Below are 25,813 nucleotides of genomic sequence, written 5' to 3'. Positions count from 1 at the left end.
GCATAAACTAGAGCACAATACACAAAAGGAAACCCTTAATGCCACTCGCGATTTCGGGGAAGGAACACAATTTCAACCCATGTGAGCTGGGCTGAGCTTGAGCTGCCTTCTAGCTAAGATTCAACAAGCGTGTGTATGGCACTTGAACCCATTCCCAGAGTTGTGCTCGGCCCAGGTCCAAATCCTTTGTGTCAGCGAGAAGCAGGTGTTGTCGTGGCAACAACACACGAGACACTTGAGCCTAGAGAGCAGCAGCGATGACTTTGTATGTAGTGTGGTAAGAGGTAAAGAAGAGGTAAATTTGGGAGTGGGAGAAATGGCAAGTGTAAAGTGGGAAGTAGAAAGTGAGCGTCGTATGTAAGCACCGGCGAGTCAATTGTCAACTTACAACAACGCCGCTGAAAGCAACTCAATCGACAGCGACTGAGACTGAGACTAAGACTAGGCATAGGCCTGACATTTCTTTTGCTTTGTCGCCGCCGACGTTGCTTCCCTTTTCACTTTTTTTTTTGGGGCCTTCTTTTATGGCTTGAGAGCACTGGCAAGACGCTGAAAAGTTTATATTAAATGAAAAACTTTTTCAATTACATCAACGGAAATAAAATGCTGCCAGCTTGCCACTCGAGGCACGCATAGGCATGACTGGGCTGGCCTCTGCCTATGCTTCTTCTAAGGGGTCGGGATTGGGTCTTGGCCGGGTTAGCACACTGTATAGAAGAAGAGGAAGTTGTTGTAACAGCAACAGCAACAACGACAAAAACAATAGCAACGATGCCAAAGATGGAGTCACACAGCGCCGTCGTGCTTTTGTTTAGCATCGCTTCTTTGTTTTTCGGCTTTATTAGGTTAGGTCGCCTCTGCCCTTTTTGTGGCATACTCTTTTTTTTTTTTCTTTTTGCCATCGTGGGCTCAATCAACTTGCATGAAAAGTTTGAGGCGGCAACAACACATCAACATAATATTGGCTCAATATCATTTTAGCATTTGCATTTAAATTAGGTTAGCACGAAGCGTGTTTTTCATATTGAAAACAAATATGCGAGTGACAAATATTTTAAATAAATTACAAATTTGTAGAAACTTGAAAGTTACCAGTGTTAGTTTTATCAAGAGAAAATATGCGATTCTGATTAGATTTAAGTAGAGAATATAACATTCCAAATGCTTTTAATTACTGCTAAAATTGCTGCGAGAAATTTAAAATTCATTATTAAAAACTGCAATTTTTGAATTACGTAAAGAAAATTCGAAGAAAGTTTAAATTAATCTTCAACGCTAGTTTTATCAAGAGAAAATAGTCGAAATTATAAATAAATAAATACTTTTACTTTTATACATATTAGAGTAACAAAAATATCATATAAATTTGCTCAGACAAATTTAATATTAATAATAAAATAACGCTTATTAGTAACTTTCGGTGTGGCGAAAGAAAAATCGTAGAAAGATTTAACTAAAAACAAATCTTTGATGCTTTGAAGAGAAAATAGTTGAAATTATAATGAATTGCTTTTTACTTCTAAGCATACGTATTAAAGTATCAAAAATATCTGCTAATATTCCTGGCAAAAATATAACTTTAATAACAAGTTATTTTCGATTTTTTTTAAGAAAATTCGTCGAAGGAAACAAATCAAAATAAAATTCATTGCTAGTTTTTAAAAGAGAAAATAATCTAAATTATAAATTTAAAATAACTTCTTATCAAATTTATTTATGCTAGGGTATCAAAAATATCTGCCAAAATTGCTGACAAAAATTTAACTTTAATAATGACAGCAAGCAGCTTATTATGTAACTTTTCAAATTGCTAAAGATAAACTCGCAGACTTAGATGATGAGATGAAATTGAAAATAAATCTTAAACAAATATGGCTAATGATTAAAAATTTCTTCTAAAATTAGATTTAGCAAACAACTTATTAATAATTATGAAATTGAAAAATAAATTCAAGGGCATTCCTTATTCGTTGACTTGAACTTTGTTTGCTGGGACTTCGAATCTAGTTGAGAGTTTGGGGTTTGCGTTCCTTTCTTTTGTTTGACTGTTTTTCGTGTTTTGTTTTCCTTTTTTTTTTTGTGCTTTCTTATTTTTTTGTGTTGTTGTTGCCACTTCTTTTTTGTGTGTTGTGGGCAACTGAAACAAAAGATATCAAACTGAAAGTATACATATATTTACGAGTATGTGTTGAGTGTGTTTGGTGAGTGTGTGTGTCATCAGCTTGGCTATTTACAGAGCCACTGAATCATCTAAGGCAGCGTCCTGGCTGGCGGCGACGCCGCGTTGTCAAATATCGCTCGTCTCGGGCGCCTCGCCCACATATCCCTCATCGGGACTATCGGCTAGCGGTCCATTCAGCTGCTTCAGCTTGGACGTGTCGCTGGACTCGTTGGTGTTCGAGTTGCTGTTGTTGCTGCTGACAGCTGCTTGCTCATCTGCCATCGCCGCATTCGAGCCACTTGGCGATGCTTCGCTCTCATCGAGCTCGGGTATTGTGGCGTTGTTGTTGCTGTTACTGTTGCTGTTGCTATTCTGATTGCTGCTGCTGTTGTTCTCTATCAGCGTGGGTGCTGGTGGCGTTGCTGTGGCACTTGCTGCCTGCTGCGTCGACTGCGGCTGCGGCGACTGCGCGATGCCGTAGCGCAGAGGCTGCGCGTGATAACCGGGCAGACAGCTGGGCCACTGCTGGAAGGCTGGCATTGGCATTGGATCGCTGCTTTTGTAGCCCTCCGGTGGCGATGGGAATTGCTGCTGCAGCTGCAACTGTTGCTGTTGCTGCTGCTGTTGTTGCTGCTGTTGTTGTGGATATCCCTCGGCTGTGAAACGCACATTGGGCAACTGATATTTCTCATAGCCAACGACAGGTGCGCGCTGTATGAACTCCGCCTCGAGGCTGTAGCGTAGACTGGCATTTTGTGCCGCCGCCGCAGCAGCCGCAAATTGTTGCTGCTGCTGTTGCTTGTGGGCGCGATTATGTGGCAGGGTGCGATAGAAATTCTGTTGTTGTTGCTGCTGCTGTTGCTGGTGCTGTGGATGTTGCTGCTGCTGCGGCGTGGTTGCCACTTGCTGCACTAGATGCGCACTGCTGTAGTCGTAGGCATAACCATCCTGTCCCAAAAAGCAAACCGGATTCAAATGCACATCCACCTGATGCGGTGATGTGGCTGCCGCTGCCTGCGATGCTGCTGACGCCGCACTCAACACCGACTTCAGTTGCATGCCACGCGGAAGCGTTGTCATCGCTGCGGCAAAGCGCGAACCCATGCCCAGCATTGTGTGTGCATGCGACGATGGCGCCGGGGTCAACTGATAGCAACCCTCGTACTGCCCGCAATCGCTGGCGGTCTCATAGTCAGCGGCTCCATCCAACGAGACGGCCGTCTTCAGCTTGTGCTTGACACTCTCCGCATCGTTGACCAAATCCGGATTCTTCTCCGCATAGTTGCGCAACGATGCCGGCGGCGAACAATACGCCGCGGCCAGTCCGTTGCTCAGCAGCAAGGGTGGCGATGCTGCCGCCGCCGCTGCAGCTGCATTCATCATGTTCACATTCAGCTGCAGCTGCTGGGCATGCGGATGCGCGTGATGGGCGTGTGGATGCGAGTGCGCATTGGGCGTGGCATACAGCAACAGATTCTGTTTCATTTGGCCACCCAAGATGAGGCCACCGCCAGCGCCAACACCTGCCACAGCAGCACCAGCCACACCGCCTGAAGCATTACCATTACCGTTGCCATTGCTGCCCTTCGTTGGTGTCAGGTTTTCGCTGAGCAGCAACCCAGCGCCGCCGTTTAAGCTGTCACCATCGTTGAGTATGGAAGCGCACTTCATCATTCCCGTATCCTGACCGTTGCCATGATGACTGCCCGCATCGGTGGCCCCCGCAATGCTTGTGACCTGTTCGCATTTCTTTCGCTTCGCTGGCTCTGAGCTGCGTTTGCACTTGACCACAATGGTGCAGAGGAGCACCACAAAGATGATGCCACCGCCAGCGCTGCTCGCCACAATGTAGTTCATATAATCCCGAGGAAATGACACTTCGTTCACCACCGGCGGCTCCTTGATGATCACACGCAACGTGTAATTGCTGAACGTCTTGCCGGCAATGTTTTGTCCCACACACGAGAACGTCCCATTATCCTCGGCGCCCACATTATAGATGAAGATCTCGCTGCGTTTCTCCTCAGCACCGCTGCCGCCGCTCTCATCGATGTAATAGTACATGTGCAGATTGTCGAGCAAACTGTCGTTGCTCATCACCTGACCATTGAAGAGCCACAACACCTTCGGTTCCGGGATCGCACGCACCAGACACGTGATGGACATGTTGCGACCCTCGCTCACCTCTGTGTAGCTGGACTGTGGACTCACCTCGGGCAGACAGGCGAACTGTGTGCGCTGCAGTCCCTTGATCGCCTGGCTCTTGAGCCGTGCGGGTTCCATGCACTTGGGCTCCTCGGCTAGCGGTATGTTGTGACTCACCAGCCAGCTGTAGACATCGAGAAGCCGACAATCGCAATTCCAGCGATTGCTGTGTAAACTGATGCCGTGCAGCGACTTCGGGAGTATGTGTGCTCCCTGGATGAAGGCAATGCGATTGCCATCGAGTCGCAGCCACTCGAGGTTATCCATGCCCACGAAAGCCTCGTTCTCGATGCGTTCCACCTGGCAGTTGGACAGCTCGAGTGTGGTTAGAAATGAGAGATGCCGAAAGGCGGACGTTTTCAGCTCCCTTATCGGATTGCCGCTAAGCGAGAGACGCATCAGCGAACTGTAGTCCTGAAACGTTTCGCTCGGCACCAGGCTCAGTGAATTCTCGCTGAGATCGAGCTCCACGAGATTGGTGAGTCCCCGAAAGGCCTTTTCGTGTATGCGCATTAGTTGATTGCGCGACAAGTAGATTTTCTGCAAATTGAGCAGATCCATGCGCAGAAAGCGTTCGCTCTGCAGCACCTGCAACCCATTGCCGCTAAAGTTGAGCACTTGGGTGCCCGGATCCATGCCCTCGGGCAGCGCGGCCAACTGTTGGCCACCACATTCGACCGTCTGCTTGCCGCCCTTCCACTTGCAGACACACACCTCGGGCGGACAGGCGAACAGTTGTTGCAGCTGCAGCAACAGCAAAGCAGTTGCTACGATTAATTCCAATGGGCGTGGCATTTTTACCTCTTTACTTTATATTTTGTTTTTTTTTTTTGTATTTTGTTAAAAGATTTGTTAGACACTTGGTCACGTTTGCATGTCAAATTAGTGAGTGAAGGTGACGTCTTTAGCGTGTCTTAGCAGCTGCTTCTTCCGCGTCACGCAAATAGCATTAGCGACATCTATGCGCGAGTAGACGAAGTAGTCACTGTATTATGACGTTGTTACTTCCCCCTTTCCTTTTCTTCTGTCGTCTACTCAAGTGTCAGGCAATAAAAGCCCTGCCATGCCCGCTTCAGCTGGGCCATCATTATTATCAGTGAGCAAGAGTGAGAGCAAGTGCTCATCATTGTGTCCACGTCGACGCTGTCATTGCTCTTCTCTCTCCCCTTGTACTTGTCTTGCTCTTCTCCTTGCCTTTGGCTTTTGTATTAATTTCATAAAAATGTCAGTCGCTTGATTTTTGCTTGGCAGCAACGTAGGCAATGCTTTTGTTATTGTCGCTGGCTGCTTTGGGCTGCGCTGCGGCTTTACTTTACTTTACTTCACTTTTTTCTCTCTGCTTCCTTTTTTTCGTTCTTGTTTGCTTCTTAGTTCCACGTTGTTGTCATTCTTAGTAAAGGCTTTTGTCCTTAATGAAATTATAACGCAATTCATTTGTTGTTGTCGCTGCTTCTTCCTTCTGCTTCTGATTTTATTTTCGCTGCTCCTTCGTAGTCTTTGCTCAGTCGCATCTTTAACATTGCGTATACGACACGTGTACAGATTTTTTGTGCTTATTGCTTCGTATTATAGTTGGAGTAAAGGCTGCAAGTAAATGAAGCAGAGCAACGTGAACAATTAGTAGTCATCAATTTGATTTGAATGAAGTAAATGGAATTTAATCTACTAAAATAAGAATTGTCTTGAAATTATTCATTATTTGTCTCTTGAATTCATTTATCAACTTTTGATTTGGAGTAATGGAATTTACTGTAATATATTTACTACTTCAATTTCATTATCATAATTTAATTTTCATAATTTTTTTTAGAAGTTATTTATTTTTTTTTAGTTATTCATTGCATTTAATTGTTAATTAAATAAATTAGCTTAAATTCTATTTTATATTTGTAATTTAGCTGTTTTTATATATTTATTTTAATTATTCAATACATATATTTTATATTATATCTTTCTATTCAATATTAATAATTTAACTGTCTTTATTTGTGTTGAAAACTTTATTTATTTTATTTAGAATTTTCATTGCATTCATAATGTGCATATTTTCATAGAGTTCAGTTTAACATCCAGCCTGTATATTTTTTTAATTTATCTACAAGCATTGCTGACTTTAATTTTAAATTTATTTTGTCAATAAACAAGCTGCCATATGAAAATATAATACATATATACATACATATATATACCCAGATATATGTGCTCAAATAAGCATACTCATTTGTACGGAGGTGATTTATTTTTAATAACTTTTTTTGTCAGGCAGTTGGCAAATATTTCAACGCCTCCACTTGATTATTAATGTACTTTCATTTCGCTGCGTCGCGTTGCGTTGTGTTGTGTTCAGCTCTGTTGTCTCGTGTCGTGTCGCATATTAATGCATAATGAATATGTCGGATCGATTTCGGCTTAAAAGTGAAATCGGAAGCATCAGCAAGCAAATTATTTTTATATCCTATCGCCAATATGCAAATGAATATGCGAATGAAAATGAAAATGAAAATACGTGCGTGAGCATTGTTTTCTTTAATTGCATTTGCGTTTGTTTTGCGTTAATGCTGAAAATGAAGAAATACTCGGAAAATTTGTTTGCCAATGGACAGCGAGGAGTCTTGGCTTCTTATTTCACATCCGTGCTCATTACTCGCTCATTATGTCCCTTATTTAATTTGATATATGTGTGTGAATGTCGGTGAAGTGGTCATCGCGACAGAGGTCAGTTGAGGCGACGCGAGGCGAGGCGTGGCCACAGCTGTAAGGTTTGACAATGACAATTACCTTGAACAGAGTCAAGGCTGACATTTATATTTGTCCAAATTAATCAAAGGACATTAAAATGCCGAAAAGACAAAGGAAATGACAGCAAAGTAAACCAAAATGTAAATAAGCAACACAGGCAAAGGACAATCGAATGAAGATGGCTGCGATAAATCATGCAACATATTGTTGCACTGTCTTGTTGCCTGCCACTTGCCACTTGCCACAGTTGGCACTTTGGGTAAATAACATATAAATTACAGGGAAATTGAGCCAAGTGCAAGTTCGCTGAGATCACAATGAAATTGGTCGAAAAACAAGCAGAAAACAGCAGCAGCAGTAGCAATTGAGTAATTCGATCCGGCGAATAAATGAGAAGAGGCGACTTGCTTCATTAGCTCCACACGCCAAGAGGCTGAGTCTGAGTTCCCTCATTCACTAAATGACAGACTGGCTGACAAACTAGACGACAAACCAGCAGCTGACAGACTCACTGACTGACAAACTGTCTGACATTTTGCCTTGTTTGAAGTGTGCCGGCTGCTGGCGCCAATGCAAATGCGTAATGGATACTTGGCTATGCGATCATTTTGCTGGCTAACAAATTGACTTGATTTGCTTTTACCATGGCAGCCAAATCTGTGGATCCTTCCTTCCCCGTCTCTACGCTTACCTGCCTCTTGTTGTCCTTGGCTATCCACCTGAGCTGAACTGAATTTTCGACATTATTAATAACCAAACATTAATCTTGGCAATGTCTTGTCTTGTCTTGCGTCTATGCCGCAGCTGCTTTGGCCTTTTAGCCAAATGTTTAGCGCTTAGCTTGTAATTGTAGCTGAGATTCTTGTCTTGTCTTGTCTTGTGTTGTCTTCTCTTGTCTAACGCTGAACAGGTAAACGTGGCTTGCCAGAAAACTTTCTGCTCAAAACTCATGAACTGCATAATTAATGGCGCATTCATCTAAGTATATTAAATTTCCCTTATCTACGATAATTATGCGTAACTATTTAAAAGCCAATATTCTACGAATTTGCGTTGTCAGCAAAAATTCAAAGCAGTTATTAAGGAAATTGATTTTTCGAGATTCATTAGAAATGAGAAAAGATTGCAAGGAATTCTCGTGATTGTTTGTTGTAAAATTGAGAAATTATTAAAATCACAGAAGCTATTTTATGTTCATATGTATCTTAATTTCGTATTTATTTGTTGTGAAATTGAGAAATTATTGTAAAATCACAGAGCTTGGTTTATGTATCTAGTTTATGGTTCCGAAAACTAGAAGTTACTATTGCAAATAAGTAAGTTTATTGCATGCAACTGGAAATGTAGTATTATATTTATAATTGGAAAACATTTTATGGGACAGACTCGTATATTCTTTACAGCATAGCAATGAAATCTATTTTCGAAATTGACAAAACTTTGTTGGACTTGGAAATTGTTTTGCTGCTGCTGCTGCTGCTGCTGCTTCAGCTTTGGCAGCAAGTTGCAGATTTTTCAATTGTTGAATGAAATTCTAATTTAATTTGTGCTCATACAAATAAAAGACATTTCTCATTTGGCTGCCTTGGCAGCAGCAACAACAGCAGCAGCACTTTGTATACATTTTTGACATTTTCATTTGTCGTCAGTTATGAAGAGGAGGCGTCCTTCGTTTCCATGTTTCTCCCCATATGCACAGACAGGATTCAGGACATTAGACACGGAAGTGTGTGTCTGTATGTGTGCGTGCATGCTTGTGTGCCATGTAGAGTAGAAAGCATCCTTATCACAAAATGATTTGACAGTCGAGAGCAACTGGCAGTTGAACTTGCCAGGCACAAGGCTGTATTTATATATATGTGTATATATCTACAACATTTGCAGCCAGTATTTTAGTTACGATTTAAGAGAATGTGCTGTCGGAAGCCTGGGGCAAATCGTTGCGATTTGAGCCAAAAAGAAAGACACACAAAAGTGTCACACAGGCAAAGTGGCAATTTTGAGTTTCCTTCTTCTCTCTAATAATAAATAAACATTTATTTTATTTAGCACATGACCCATGTCCTGTGTGTGTGTGTGTGTGCAATGGGCACGTCTTCTAAACTGCTGTCATTGAAAATAATTTCAATTTCATTTGAATGGCGCTCAGCTCGGCAAATCAATAGACGAACGACATTTACACCAAATTGGCATTGCCATAATCAAGTGCTGCTTTTGCGTTTTATATTTTTATACCCGATACCCATAGGGTAGAAGGGTATTAAAGCTTTGTGGCTCCAGCAAATGTATGCTGACAATCTGGTTTCGAACATTATGGTATAATTGTTTCCCATTATGTTATATTTTGAATGTGATACTATATCGATATTTTAGTATCTATTAGTATCTTAATTTGTTATACTTTAAGTATAATACCGCACTTTTTCGCTTTTATTTCGGGTATCTAACAGTCGAGCACATCCGACTATAAAATACTTACTTTTTTGCTTTGCTTGCTTTATTTTTTCCGAATTTTTATTTCGTTTTATTGAGCGTTAATAGACGACGCGGCGTATGCTTAATGCATGAAAAGTGCGCATATTAAAAGCAGTGACACGTGGCGCGACTTTGCGTTCTTTCTGACTGTGCTTAATTTCCTTCTTTTTCTTTCTTTTTTGTGTGGATTTTATTTTATTTTATTTTTTATTTGAAAATTGCACCCGAGGCTGTTCGTTGGCGAGGCTGCCACAGCTTCCCACAGTTAAGCATTTAATTTGCGTCGCATTCTTACATTTCGGTGTAAGTGCCGCGTAAGAAATGCCGAGCTCTTGTGGCTTTCAAGGCGAGCCCGAGTTCGAGTTCGAGTTGGTTCTCTCCTGCTTGGGCTAAAGTGCCTGCTAATACGCTTAAACTTAATTAAAAACTTATCAACAGCTGCGGCAAACAATTTGACTATCGTCGCGTCTTCCAGTTGCCTTTGGCAACTCAATCACCGCAAGAAGCGCAACCACAACGACAACGACAACGAATCAACTGACACAGCTTAGCAGCAGCTGCAATAGTTATAGCTCAGTGAATAGTAGTTGTTAATACCAAAAACAAAGTTAAGCACTTCAATTCAGTATACCAAATTAAAATTAAGCAACAAAACAATCATTTGCAAAGTTGCTGCCTGGCGTGGACAGTGCAAACATATCATAACATGTACATGGTGCAAATTAAAATGTACATGACAACTTAAACGGCAAAGAGGCAGACCTGAGGTTTCACTCTGCCTGACAAAACAGAAGGAGCACTTAATTTGGCATGTTGCCTACTGCTTTGGCCCTGGCCAAGGTAGCGTGACAAACAAAGCAACAACAACAACTGCTGCTGCTGTTGCTGCTGCTGAGAGCAACACAAACAACCGCAGGTGCAGCCACAGTGGCGTCAGGACAACTGGCAACTGGATAACCACAACGCAACACAACAACAACAACAACAACAACACCAACGAATGCCAGCCGCCATTCCGCAGTGTGGCACATACATTTTTTACTACAGTTGAAAAAGCGCAACGATGGCCATAAAACTTATACTACCTGCCAACCCAACTAGCAAAAGCAAAAGCAACAAAAATGAAGAGCGAGGCGGCAAATAAAATTACGCATGCAATGGCAAAATAAAATATGCATAAAAAATAAGCTGCAGCAAAATCTGGCTCAAAAGAAAACAAAACACAAATAAGCGAAAAAAAGGACGAAAAAATATATATGTCAGGCATGACGGACTGCGAAATGCGCTGTAAATGATTTATGGCTCGAACACTGTAAACCTCAATAACAATAATTGTTTACGTCAACATAAATCTATCTGGCAATTTTATTGCAAAATATTTTATGTTGTCTATGCGTCGTATACGTGATATATTTCTGGGTTAGCTTACTTACTTACTACAGGGTATTTGCAAGTTTTGTTCGTATAATGGACAAGCTAAAACGCAAATAAAATGCCGACATCGCGCCGCCGCGTCTCGCATTCGCATTTTATGTTAATTTCTGCACACTGCTGCACACAAATATGAATTTGAATGCGTTGCGCGCAGCAAACATTTCTACAAAGTGCAAACACGGTGTGAGAGTTTCACTTAAAATGATGTTTACAATGCTTTGGCAGCAGCAGCAGCTGCTAAAAGCTTTAAGAGCGACGAGTCGTATTGCGATGCGATGCGACGCACATCTGCTCAAAAGAAATCAGCTAATTTTCATTTTACGCTGTGCGAAAAAAAAATTACAAAAAATAACACACAACGGCATAAAAGCTTTGCCAATGTTTCTTACAGCTGACTGACGCCGACCAAAAATATACCCTTTACATATTTTTTTTTGATTAATTTTATTTGACTGGGCCAGCAAAGTATTGAGGAGATAGTTGTTATTGAATTAATAATTTATTTTGTTGGGTATTACAAACACTTTTGTGTATGTGTTTTTATATTTTTAATATTTTATTCTAATTATAATTTAATATTAATATTATTACTTTGATTTGAATTATTAACAGGGGAAACAATTTTGTATCTGTTTTTTTAATTTTTAAATTTTGCATTATTTTAATTAATAAAATACTAATAATTCTTTCATTTATTAATGATTAAATACAATTTCTAAGTTTTATATTGATTTACTTATTTTTATTTGAAATACATATAGATTAATTAATTAAATAATATTTTATTAATGTTTAAATACAATTTTAAACACTTTTAACTACAATATTTGTATTTGTTAACTTTAAATGATTTTAAAAAGATTAGATTTCAATAATATTGAATATATGATGCTCTTTTTATTTTATCAACGTTTAAATACAATTGTATTTTCAATATTTATTTTATATTAAATTCTTATGTTATCAATGACTAAAATATGGAGCCCAAACAAAATAATTCTCAAATAACATTTCAATCTTTGCGTTACAAAATTCGTAAGAAAATTGAAACATTCTGTGCAAACGCATTAAAATGCAGAAAAGAATTTATACACATACTATATATATTTTGTTCGAGTGTTGAAAACTCACAGACGGAGTCGCTTTCAGTTACTCACCGACACACGCTTACAGAAAGAGCCTCTAAAATTTTAATAGCTCACACATTATAAACGCAAATAAACGCCAAACGCCTCGACGACTCAGCAGCCATTTTGTTCTCTCTCTCTCTTTCTCTGTCTCTCTCGCTCTGTCAAAGGCACTTTTGACTTGCTTTCAACAAGCAGACTTTTGATGTATATATAAACTGTGTGTGTGTAAGTTTTAGTAAATAACTGAATGTGTGTGCATGTATTTTTTTCTGCTCATTTGTTTGCCTAGCAGCTCAAGTTGTTAGAGAATGCCGCACTTAAAGGAAAAAACTTCTTCTTCCAAGTCCAGCTAGGTACACATTTGCTGCTTAGGTTAGGTTTGTTGCTGGTGGGGATTGTGTTTAGCCCTGCAACTTAAAGGCACTAAAGTTGCACAATATTAAGCATACTTTTAGGCACTCACCGACATATTATGAGCTTGATTATCATTACCACAAGCAACAGCAGCGAAGGCAGCCAAAGCATGATCTTAAGTATATATACTATATGCATAGAATATGTAGTATATAAAAGCCCTAATGCTGTTATGCATTTGTGCGGTTGCTGCTGCTGTGCACCTGCTACCTGCTGCTCAAATTGTGTTTAGCCCAAGGTAGAAAGTTTTTTCTTGTTTGTTTCATAGAGCCAAAAATCGAGGGAGAAAAAATCAGCAAAATCATGGCAATGCTTAAAACTTTTTAATTGCTTTATAAGTTTGTCGTTTGTACAGGATACAAGCTGGACTCATATTTTGTTTAGTTAGCTCACTTTGCTCGCATTAAACAAAACAGCACGATTATATATTGGCTTTGTCATACAAAAATAGCAAAATGTGCTAAGTGAGTGTAGCTGAAGAGTCTGATTTGATATAACAAAATTATTTTCACTTTAAAATTTCACTAAATTTTTGAATTTTCTATACATTTTTGAACCTAATACCTTACATTATTTTTATTCTTTTCGGATAAAATGTTAATTAACATTTTCTATTATATTTGAAAACACAAATATCACAAAAACAAAAAATTCTAAAAATCCGATTCCGCTTTTTATCTCAATTCTTTGCCTATAAAATATTTTTTATAATTTTTAAAAATATAAAAAATACGAAAAATTAAGAAATAATATAGTAAATTATCTTTCTTTTTTTGCTTTGCTTCAAAGTAAATAATCTACGAATACAAATTAGTTAATATTATAAATATCCTTTTACTTTTAATTTTAATTCGCATTTCTTTATTTAAATTTCTACTTTTAGAAAGATGAAAATAAGACTTGTATCTGGTAAGTGAAATTAAATTTATATATTCCTTAAGAAACTCTTCAAACAAACATTACTTAACTTAAGCCATTACTTCATCAACATCGTCATTATCCTCGTCGATAATGACGACGTCATCAAGTATTGAGCGCTCAGAGCATTGCTGTTCAATGGCTCCCATTTTATTACCATCGTCTAATGTTTAATTATACGCAAGCTGATGACGTCTGATGGGTTTTTCCTTTGACGCATAAACATAACGCAGTTTATATTTTATTTATTTTGTGTGTTGTTTTCTTTCTCTCTTCTCCTTCCCCTCGTTTTTTTGCTCCTTCAACTTTTTTCTGTTGCCCCTTTTTTTGTGCTCCAAAACCAATCATAAAACCCTCTGGAAACGCAGCAGGCTTGCAAACATTTTTATTACATGACAACGCCCACACACACACACACACACATATAGAGATACTCACCCTCATACATAGATACTCATATGCGGCTATGTAATTTGCCATAAAAAAGTGGAGCACAGGCTCGTAAGTATTTGTGCAATTTCAGAGAAATTGTCAATTTGCGCCCCAAGCTCGTAAGTCTAAGCCAAACGACACTCGCTCCCTCGCCCCCTCTATAGATAAGAACGGGGGGAAAAGGAAGGTGTAGGCGAAGCCGGATGCAGGAGAGAGGAGAGCTCTTTGGAAGCACGCAAATACGCGTTGATATTTTTATGGGTTGATGTTTGAGTTGCAAAATCGACTGTTAACATTTAACGCTGCAAATTTAACCGCATTTATGTATTTGGGTTTCGCTCTCTAAAGGCGGAGAGGCGAGGCGGCTTTATTTGATTTTCATTTAATTTGGCAAGCAGGCGGCGCCTTAAAAATTGGCATAACAATTACGACGGAAACGGACAACGGAATGAGACCCGGACACGGAAACAAAGAGTGGACTAGAGGGGCATGGGGCTCAGGGACCACCGAGGACAGGAACAGGAACCAAGAGTCTAGCAGCTGCAATCTGCAATGCTGACAATGAAACTTCAATAGCACATAATTGCTATACACACAGAGGAGGAGTGTGCACACACTCAAGGGGGATAGCAGAATTGTGAATGGATGGATGAATTGTGAATGGGAATGGGAATGGGCGACTATTGTGTATGCGTTGACTGTGTAGTGCAACATATCCTTGCAACTAACGCTTCCGTTTCCGCGACGTCAAGGCAACGATGACTCTTTGGTGAGTCCTTGTTACAGTTGTTGTTGTTGTTAGCGTCCACTTTGAAGCGTCGTCGTCGGCAGCTTTTGTGCTCGTCCGTGTGAATGAGTGCAATTAACAGTGCCCAGTTACCATCATCGTCAGTTGCATTCATTTGTTTGTTTTGTTGCAACATGCAACGCGAGTTCAATGTTGAGCTGGCTTACGAACAACCGTACGGTATTAACAATTAATAGCTCTTTGTCTTGACCTCTTTTGGGTAAATTGTGAATTGTGTGCTTGGACCCTTACAACAATACAAGAATATTGCCTTCTTTTGTTACGGTTCAATTCACGCTTGACATTAACCTTTCTTGCGGGTCACTGGCGCAATCCTAAGTGACTTTTCGTGTATACTCAAAAATTTGCGGAAATTCAAGAATTGTCAAAACAACTTTACAGAACTTTTTACAGAAAAAGGAGACTTTTTTCAATTTAATTTAAAAGCATTCAAATGTCAAAAACTAAGCATCTTAAGAAGCATACTTTTATCTTGACTGTATTTAGTATTTCTCTGAAATTATTATGCAGAATTTCTCGTGTGTTTCCCATTGATATATTTGAACATTGAACATTGAATGATTCTTTGCTGCGCATGGTGAATTTTTGATTAATATTATACATATATATATGTATATATATTTGCTGTATCGAATTGAGTGCGTTGGCCTTTGAAGTATCTTCGTGCCTTCATCTTACAGCCTGCCTGCCTAATTTCTCTGCCAATCATATTTTTTTTGGCCAGCAGGTAGCCTAAGCTCTAAAGCAAAAAAAAAAACGTAGAAATAGCTTTGGTATAAATTTGTAAATGTCTCGTTTGTGTCATGTTATTGAACATCCGCTTGTTGGCTTTGTGCCACGTTTGTAACGAAATTTTTCGGCTCCTTTTTTTGGCATTTTTCTCTCGTCTTTTACCTTTTTCTCTGTTGCAAATTTTGGCCTTCGGCCTTTTGCAAAATTCTAGACTTGATGGATTGTTCAGCTAATTAACATTTTTGCGAATTATTAAATTCTCTAATGCGTCTCGTAGGGCCAAAGGTCAGCGACGTTCTTTTGTCTGCTTAGCATTTAGAGTGCTTTTAGTATGGATTTTCCTTTAATGCAATTAGGCTGCTCACCGGTTAAGCATCCACTCTTGGCTCTAGTTTTTATTGCCTCTTTCTGTTGGGCATGATAAATTTGCGCTCAATTATTTAGCTGTCGATAATTAGTGCTGAGTCTGTCTCTCTGAGTATTGCCTCTTTTTGCATTTGAATGCAAAAACTGCTTTGCTGTCCATTTAATGGGCAATGCCATTGAGCCCATCTGCAAATGCCAATTTCAATACCGATTTTCTTTGCCAATCGAATTATCCTTTGACTCAAGTTTGTGCTATGCTTTGGCCGTGTGCCAGATAACATAGCTAACTTAAGTGCAATCGCAAGAGAATGATAACAAATTTACAGCAAGCAACTTGAAAGTGATTAAGGCAAAAGAAAGAAAAATAAATGCTGAGAGTGAAGAAAGAATTTCGAGGCCTTGTTAAAGCAGATTTAAATACAAATTTAAGTCGAAAACTCTGTGAATTTATTTCAGTGCTATAAATTGACTTAGATCTGATATTTATTTTGTTTTCGCTAGAAAATAAGATTGCATAATTATAAGGGGAACCTTGAACTGTTTCTAAATTGCTCTGTCTGAGAAGCAGGTGCAAAATAAAACTCGCTTTAAACGTGCTGCTATTAAATTGATGTCCTTAGTCCTTTGGCCATTGTGCTATGCACAATTTCCGGCAGTAAGGGAGTTATCTTCTCACGTGTCACACATTTGAGTTCCACCCTCCCTTCTCCCACTCTGCCAACGAGTTTTTGTGTGTTCCATTGCCGTAACAAATCCATTTTACCTGTCAGCTTTAACGCGTAAGCAAATGTCAAAACGGTAGAGCTGCTAACAAAGATGCCAACAACATATCTAAGTACACATTTCTATGAGTCACTCGGAGTGTGTGTGTAAGAGTGTGTGTGTATATGTTTATCTATCTATGTATGTATGTGTGTGTGTGCTGATATATTGCCAAGTCGCAATTAGAGCGCAGACCGCAGAATGGAACTCTGACTGTCGTGTAAACAAGCCAGGACGAGAAACGGAAAACGTGGAAATGTCGCAAAACAGAAATCCTAAAAAAAAAGGAAAAAAAAAATGGAAGGGAAATAAAATTTGAAGCAAACAAAATCAAGCACAGGAAGCAGTCAGGAACCAGGAGAAACCAGCGAAAATTGCGACTCTTATGTAACGAAATGACAACATAAGAAGTAGGAGAAGGAGTTGGAGTCACAGTCGGAGTTGGAGAAGCAGCTGGGATAGCAGCTGGGAGTTGGAGTCTCGCAATTTACTCCAATCAAATCGTTTGAAACAGTTTCGTTGCCTTATTTGCCTTTTGCCCTGCGCCACAAAACTGCAATATGTAATTCATGTAATGCCGTCATTCTCGATTGCTGTCAAGCTGCTCTCCGATTCAGTTCGGTTCCTTTGCCGTTCGCTCGCTCAATGAATCCCCTCGAGTTGTGGCGCTAATTAAACGCATGTGCATTGCATTCCCCAGTCGTGACAGTCGGCTGGGTTTGTTTTTTAATTTTTTATACGCGCTATCCATAGGGTAGAAGGGTATTATAACTTTATACATCCAGAATATGTATGTAGTAATCTGGTATATTTAAGAGTCTCTGGTATATTTTGAATGTGGTACTTTATCAATATACCAAGTATAACATTTGGTATATTTTTAATACACTATGGTATATTTTTAATGAGTCAATATATTAATATAGCATTTGATATATTTATAGTATTTTGGTATATTAATTTGTTATATTTTAATATCCATACCGCACTCTTTTGCTTTTATTCAAAATTGGTAGCGGGTATCTCACAGTCGAGCACACTTCACTGTAGCTTTCTTTCTTGTTTTATACTCTATTCATTCCCTGTCGCTGTCGTTAATTAATCTCTATGTGTCCAGGTCGACATGCGTGACAATCGCCTTGGGGGCAGATCAAACGTTTAACTTTTGAATTCGTTTACTTTTTTTTTAATACTTTTTCAAAGGGATGTCGTTGAGTTGCTTCAACTTCTTTGAGCTGCTGTGCGCACACTTTGAGATCAAAGCTGTTTCTGCGGCGTATCGCTTGAAATTAAAACAATTTGTCTGTTTCGTTTAATTGTATTTCATGGCATAGACATTACAATGTCATGCATCACAATCAAATTAGTTCGAGAGAAGCTGAAAAGTATTCGCGCAGTGATTTTTTTGTTTTCCATCAGAGAGTTGCAATGAAGTTTCTGTGTAAAGAAGTTGGCTATGTTTTTTTGGCACTGATTTCTTTTGCAAGTGCGAAAAAACCTTTAGTAATCCATTGTCCACCATGGCCATTCTGTCACATGTTGGAGCTTTGTTGCCAATGAAAATTGCATAAGTTATGATACTTCAAGAATATTAAATAAACTTCTCCATGATTCTTCGCAGTTTGTTTTCTTAAGAGTATTTATTAACATTTACTTCTACTTAAAGTTTACTTTATATTGCAGTCCACAAAATTTCTAGTGTTACTTTTCTAAAGTTGATATTCAATTTAGATTAATTAAATGCAGCTAATTCTTTGATCAACATTTTTATTTACTTCTCTGTGTTTGTGTGCAAAAATATCTTAAAGTATAAGCAAACAAAAATTCAGGTGAAAGTGTATCGGCAATATTATCTATTCTATTAAAATACAAATTAATATAAATATAATTTAATTTATTCAATGCAACAAATTCCTTGAGTTTCTGCATTGCATCAGCGTAACTTTCCTTCAGTACTCGTAAATGTAACTTTATTTTATTTACCAAGTGCCACAACATTTCAGTATTTTCTTTCTCATATATTATATTTATGCAAAAATGTAAGCAAACCAAATAGTAGCTATTGCATAATTAATGCCAGTGTTTTTGTTGGGATTTATCTGTGAAGATAGCTTTGCCTCTTTGTGGCACTTTGTAGACAATTCAAATACGGAAAGTGTGGGTTGGGGATACTAGTATTGGTATGTGTGTGTGTATTTTGGTACAATAAAACCCCAACACACATTTGAATAATGAGCGTCGAGCTGTGCAATTTTATGGCTGAGCTTTTGTTGCAGCTGCTGCATGTTGCAGTTGAAGTTGCAGCTGCTGCTGTTGCTGTTGCTTCTGTGTCTGTTGCTGACTTTGTCCCTTGGCAGTCAGCATGCTGCTGCTGTTTTGTCTTTCTTTACTCTCTACCCCCTTACTATATCACCTCATACAGACATTTTGGGGGTTTTGTGTGCAAATTTGAGTTTTAGTTTATGTATGCAGAGTTGAGTCAAACACAGCAACCACAAGCATAATAAAAGTGTGCGCAGCTGTTAAGTCAGCTAAGCTGCAGTTGAGCCAAAACTTTCTCAACTCCAAATGCTAATTATACCGCCCGGACTGGACGCGAGACCAAGACCGAGACCGAGACCGAAACCAATACAATACACACAAAATACAATTTGCCAGCCAGACTGACAAATAGAAGATGAGAGTAGTTTATGTCTCGCCTGGCAGCTCATTTTTGGCAGCTGTCGGCAGTGCATTCATAAATCTCTCAAAGTCAACAGCATTTCACCCAAGTGGCACATCAATTCGCGTGCTTGTCAGCTACACAAAACCCGCTCTGAGTAGCAGATGGAAAGATACGAAAAAAGATGATGCAGTGGAGCAGCACACACATCATATTGCAATCGTCAGTTGTGTCACCGCATGCAACATCGCTTATCGCTCAGCTCTGTAATGATTTGGGGCAGGCAGCAAACAGCATGAGCATGCAGCAGCATCAGCAGACCCCAATCTCATGTCTGTTATGCATTTTTCATAATGCAATACCATGTTATTCACGCAGTTCTTTGCCACCCTCAATTCACACAAAGATTGACTGCGTTGCACAGTGGTTAAAACTATCGAGAAATATGATCTATTCTCTTAAATCAAATAAACAAAAGTTTTCATTTTTGTTTGCAACTTTTGCATACATAGAAAACTTTAGTTTTGTAATTTATTTCAAAGAAGTTTTCACTAGCTTTCGAGTTGTTAATGGATAGCAACAAAAACTACAAGTTGAGATGGATTAGTAGCAAAGTTTAGAAAAGCATTTATTTAGATAACATATTTTGTAAAAGAAAAAGGGACTAGCAAAAATCTAAGCGAATTGTGAATTTTTAGATGATTGGCAACTTCAACACCGCAATTATTAAAATAAATTATTAAAATATTAACTGTTCCCAAAGGATGTTTAAGAAAATGTTAAAAAAAAGGGTTAATTTTCTTTATTTTTGAATTAAAAATTACGACACATCTATTTCTTATGATTTTCATTTTAGAAAAATTTAAGATAATTCTTTACTTTTTGTTAATTATATACCTATATATAACTAGCTATTTGTTGTTTGTTCTTTAACTCTCTTATTATAGCAATAGTAAGTTAGACTCGCTGCCTTCCTATTTAATATTTAATAAATTGTAGCTTGGTAGTAAAAATGTTGCTGTGGGTATTAAAGGGAGTATGTAAATAACTGCTGCTGTTTTAATATTCTCTTAGCTTTTCACGTTACAGATTTTTATCTTAAGATATCTATGACTTTCTTTTTGAAATTTAATTGAATATTAAATATAACTATTTACATTATTTTTGTATTGTTTTGTTAAACGTTTTCTGTAAAAATGATGCCAAAATCATGGGCGATAAAAAGAGTCACCAGGTTATAGTAAGGCCAAAGAATATAAAAAGACAACACAATTTATTATCACAAAAAAAAACCGTTGTACTAATTTTCGCTCAATTTCCGCGCTATCTCTGCACACTGTGCCGCAGTGTAAAAATTGTCTCATTAATCATCACACCACATGCCTTTTTTTCTGTGTTGTGTGTTATTTTTGTATTCTTGCGTAGCTGCTGCTGCTGCAGGAAATACGAACTTAGTGTGAAAATCCGAAAATCCACACGGCGCAATTAAATTGGCTGTGCGCATCAATGCAGCCAACACGAAAAATTTCCCCTCGCAACTAAAAACAAGTGCAGACCGCATAAATCAAAAGGCAGAGGACCCAACAGCATGCGACGCAGACCATTAGGCAATGTCTCACGCGCCACCCCCTAAAGAAGAAAATAAAATAAAATTATAATATATGCCGCCAATGGGGGAGAGAGACCCCTTCGACAGGCATTCAGTCAGTCAGTGAGTCGTGGGGCATGTTAAATTGTCTGCGTCGTGTTTAAAATAGCAACAAATTAATTAATTTTTTCACGCCGCTCGCTCGCTGGCTGGAAGAAGAGTGCGCATTAATAAACAATTAAGTGTGTTTAATTGCAGTTTTGCTCGTCAGCCAGCAATGCAATTACAAAAAGAAAAAGCAAAAAAGAGTTGTGGAGAATAAACTCTGGCATTTTCGGGATAAAACCCCCATTCGAAGCTCAGACAGTTTCAGCCACTGTCTCCCCTGAGAGAGAGTCTCGTATTTATGTGTCACAGCTCGTTGGCACTTCAAGCGAACGGCATAAGCCGCTTATCTTCGGTACTGACTGCGGGAGGATGCTAAAGCCGCTTGCCAACTCCTGGAATTATGCCATGGATAGGCGTGCAAATTAGCTTCTCTTTGTATCAAAAAAAAAGAAAAGTATGAAAATGTTTCATTTTCGTCTAAGCAAAAAGGGGATATAAATTATGTATGATCTGCTCTTAGCCTTTGAGGAACTTTGCCTTTAATAATCTCAGAACGTATGCTAAGCTTTATGCTCAATAAGCCGGCTCCGCATAGTTCTAATAGTTTAATGAGGATTTGTGTTTAATCCGTACATAATTATAGGCAGTTTTCTCCGTGCTTGATTAGGCAACAAATTTAGCATTACATGGCATGTATTTTATAGGCAATTTTATGAGGGGCCTATAGATAGATTTATGAACTAAAGAAATTTCCAAATTTATTGCTCTCATTTATTAACATACCTCTGGAAGATTTTTTTTTGGCTGTCTGAAAAGAAAAAGAATAAAATGGAAAGATTTATATCGAATTTGTCAAAACATTTATAAATAAACTGTAGAGAAAAGTTGCCTGCTGTAATATTATTTTTAGCTATTTGTAACACTATATTAGAACGAAGTGGAAGTAGCTTTGTGCAATTCGAGAGCAAAAGAGAGAAATACGTAGTTCATTGGAACGGGCAATAAAATAAGCTCATCAATTGATAGAAGAAAGTTGATAAAAGAATGCCACATTAAGCAGACTTGAGCGATGTGGATGCGCATGAAGGACGACAACTGTCTTGATAAATACATAACACAGAAAGCAGCAAACAACATAGTACAACTGAACACTGAGTGAGTGAGAAAGGAAAACGGAGACTATAGTAGGATGGCAATGACAAGAGCCAGTGAGACAGTGAACACGAAAAAGGAAACTGGAGCGAAGACGACATTAGCCTGAAATGACAGCGACACGATGCAAGGCAGATACTCTCGGCTTATAGCTCCATTTTCCGACTGTATAAGCACTAAAAAAAGCGAGTAGAGAAAAAAAGCAAGTAAACAACAAAGAACAACAACAGTCTGTGTAAAAGTATGCAAACGGCAGCTGACGATTGCAGGCAGAAGCAATGAGTGTGAAGAAGTTTGGAGGCTAACATTGGCAGCATGTTGTCAGTGCTCTACGATTGGAAATCAGTTTCTTAGTCCAAGGACAGATGTTCCACATCCTCATGCACTCATCACTCACTCACTCACTCACATACACACACATACACTCACTCATTCATTCACTCACTCACTCAGCTATTCGTTCGACATCTGGCAGATTTTGAGCTAAGAATCTTAGATGATGGCCCAAATTCTAGAGACATTCGTTCCTTCCTCATGGCCTCTGCCAGCTGGCATGGCTTTTATTTTCCATCTCGCTGAGAGCCGAGACTCGGTCTTGGCCAAATGCTTTTCATGCCAAATGCCTCAGTTTAAATATTTATGTAAGCGCGGCATTTGATGAGAAATATTTTGCAATTGCTGCACAAGAAGTATTATGCTTTTATTATTATTGAAATAGGCCAAGCAAACGAGCCAAGCTTATGCTAAAAACATTCTCTCTACTTTTGCTCTGTCCATGAGAAAGCCCCAGAGAAAATATGAGAAACAGTGAAACAGAATGAACGGTCTGCCAAGGAATTTATGAGTTTGTTTAGTAGTTGTGGAATTGACGATAATGAAACTGTTAGTTAGAAATGAACGACAATGCACAGGAATGTTGCAAATTAAATAAATCAAATTCAGCAAGAAAGGAAAATAAAAAAAAACCAAATTTGAAATGAGTGTGAAATTTAATATTAAACAAGTAAGAAAGCGACAGTCACGTCTGCTCCTCTGTGAGATACCCGCTACTTTTTCTAAATTAAGACAAAACAGTGCGGCATTAAATTTAAAATGTACTAAATTAATATACCGCAAAAATTAAGATAATATAGCAAAGGATATAATCGGTATATCGATAAATTGCCAAAGGTTTGTAAAATTCGGTACGGTAATATTATTATTAAAATATACCGAATTACAAAACATAAAAATACTAAAATATATAAACTATATATATAGTATACTATATTAAAAATATACAAAAGAATGCAAACTATACCAAATTGTCAGCCAAAGGGCGATTTTGCCCATACAAAACCATTTGTTAAATGAATTTAAATTTTCAGGAATCATAAATACTACAGGTATTATTGCATTTAGCAAAAATCGCTTTAAAAATACGCTTGGTAAATTAAGGCTTAGTTTCCTTATAGTAAAAGGATTTAAAAATAAATTTCTGATACTTAGAACTAACATTTAACTATAATGTTAAATCTGCACCAAGTTATCCAAGCTGTTTAAGCTCTTTGTAATTTAAATTTAAACCCTTTTTGGCTGGGTTTCCAGTGGCCAGCCAATTTACTTGTTTGATTCAGCCAAGCACAGAGTGGGTTCGTCGTAATGCGAAAGTGTTCAGGGTCATAAGTCAGGACAAATGTGCACATATATGCAGGAAGGAAGGAAGGAAGGCAGAAAGAGGGTGGCAGACGTGGTATACGCCCAAAAAGTCAATTGCGCATGCAATGGCTCAAAGGGCTTAAATGCGTATAACATTCAATTTGCGTTAATGACATTAAATAAAGACACGCACACGAACATATGTATATACATATATACATACATACATATATATAGAGTATTATACACACAACTATCGCCCGGGGTTCAAAAGAGCTTTATATGACTTGGTTACACCTTTTGAAAACATTTTCATTGGCTGGCCACTTACTACAACACCAACAAAATAAAAAAGGTTGCCACAGCCACACTTAAGCCTCGCTTTCTACGTATATAAAATAAACTACAAACGAGAGAATGTAAAAACACAAACAGCAAAAACGTTGCTTGCAATGGGCCTTTTCAGTGTGATATTCTTAAATCGCATTAAAAATCATTGGCACATGTTCCAAGCCAGCAATGGTGGGAAGGAAGGAAGAAAAAAACTATAGCCAGCATCATTGTATAAACAAAAACAGTTTCATTTTCTGTTTAAAAGCGGGTAAAAACTTGCCAAAACACAACACAAATTTACAGAGGCCAGAGTTGAGAGTCGAGGCGAGGCGAGCGGTGTGTGTGTGTTGTGCATTGACGCCCTCCCCCAGGGGGAGGTGTGGCAACAAATCAGGCAAAAAAATGTATAAAAACAGGAAACCGCTTTTGCTGTTGTCGGAATTGGAAAGCGTAGCCCAGGAGAGATGCAGGAGCAGAGAGTTGGCAAAAAGTTGTACTTTAGATAAAGTTGCTGCTGCTGGTAGGTGTTTTTTTGCCAACCATTCGACATGCAATGCACGTAGCCCACACACACACCTGCACACACACATTGACATACATCGCAGCTACACTTGGAGAAAGTTTAGCTCGTGCTCTCGACGTTGACGTCGCAATGAATGCGCTTGTTTCTTGCTTTCTTAATATTACTTGGCCTGATTTCTTGAGCTCGCACTTTGAGCGATTCGTTTTTTGTAGCAAAACTTATACACAACAAAACGACAACAACGGCAACAGCAACGATAAAAATACTTATATGCTGGCAGCATTTTCGAGGACAAGTTTTCTGCTTGCACAAGTCCCTTGAGAGATTCGTAGCATCGAAAAGTGTGGCATACTTTTAGGCAAGGCCAACGTATTGAACACGATATTTGTGTATTTAACTTGCATTTGTTGTTGTAAATTACATGCATACATATATATGTGTATGTATTTCTATTTGTGCATGTGTTTGTCTTCGACTCCCTCAAACACTTTCTGGCAGACGACGCACAGTTACAATAAAAATAAAACACAAAAACTTAGGCACTTGGCACAATAAGGATCTCGACTCGAGTTCTTGTTCTTGTTCTTGTTTCTGTTCCCGTCTGTCTGTTTTCCCATCCTCGTCTAATGCTCAGTTCATGTCTTAGTCTCACTGCAGTAATAATAATAAAGGGAATTGTTATTGTTTTCTATTAATTTGCTTTTGTTCGTTGCTGTTGCTGCTGTTTGTTTCACTTTACTGCTGTTCTCTGTATTTGATTTGTGTTTCGACGTCGTGTGTGCTGCGCCCCCAAACAATTTTTGCTTGCTTAAAAATTGTTCAAAATTTCTGTGTATTTTAGATATTTAATAACAGATTTGAATGGGGTAAAAAAGGGTTAAATAAAATACTTTATTGAGTGATTTTTAATTAATAATTCATTCAGATATTTTAAAAATGTGGCAATTAATATTTCGTATTTATTACAATGCGAGAATTTAAACTTGAAATTTTGTTTTATATCAAACTCTATTTGAGTTTACACTCAGTATAACGTTTTTTTTTTGTCAATGACCCGCTCGAAGTTTTGTGGCTCATGGATTTGGCTTGGCCAAAAAACTAATTAAACCGCCGGTCAACTTTTGATGAAGATTAATTTCAATTTAATATTAGCAAAGAAAAAAGAACAAAAGTTTACATGGCAACAGCTGGCAACTTGAATAAATTTTAAAGCAAAAATTTTGTGAAGTGGGA

At 38.5% G+C, this 25,813-nt stretch overlaps 1 protein-coding gene across 2 annotated transcripts in view; it reads right to left on the bottom strand.

Annotated features, from left to right (window-relative positions):
• Positions 1–1,631: 1,631 nt before the first annotated feature.
• Positions 1,632–25,813, bottom strand: part of LOC132794279 (uncharacterized) — a 52,094-nt gene continuing 27,912 nt past the window's right edge. Inside the window, exons 3-4 of one of the 2 annotated variants that reach the window (XM_060804601.1) lie at positions 21,718–21,742; positions 1,632–5,950 (exon numbers count right to left, since the gene is read on the bottom strand). In XM_060804601.1, coding sequence (XP_060660584.1) covers positions 2,288–5,161 — 2,874 coding nt within the window. In that variant the 5' untranslated portion in view covers positions 5,162–5,950; positions 21,718–21,742 and the 3' untranslated portion in view covers positions 1,632–2,287. The remainder of the gene's footprint in view (positions 5,951–21,717; positions 21,743–25,813) is intronic. The other variant, XM_060804612.1, reaches the window with a different exon arrangement.

This window comes from Drosophila nasuta, chromosome 2L (assembly GCF_023558535.2).
Source record: "Drosophila nasuta strain 15112-1781.00 chromosome 2L, ASM2355853v1, whole genome shotgun sequence".
Lineage (NCBI taxonomy): Eukaryota > Metazoa > Arthropoda > Insecta > Diptera > Drosophilidae > Drosophila > Drosophila nasuta.
The sequence above is the reverse complement of the archived record's forward strand: the minus strand, read 5'-3'. Positions and strand labels throughout refer to the sequence as shown.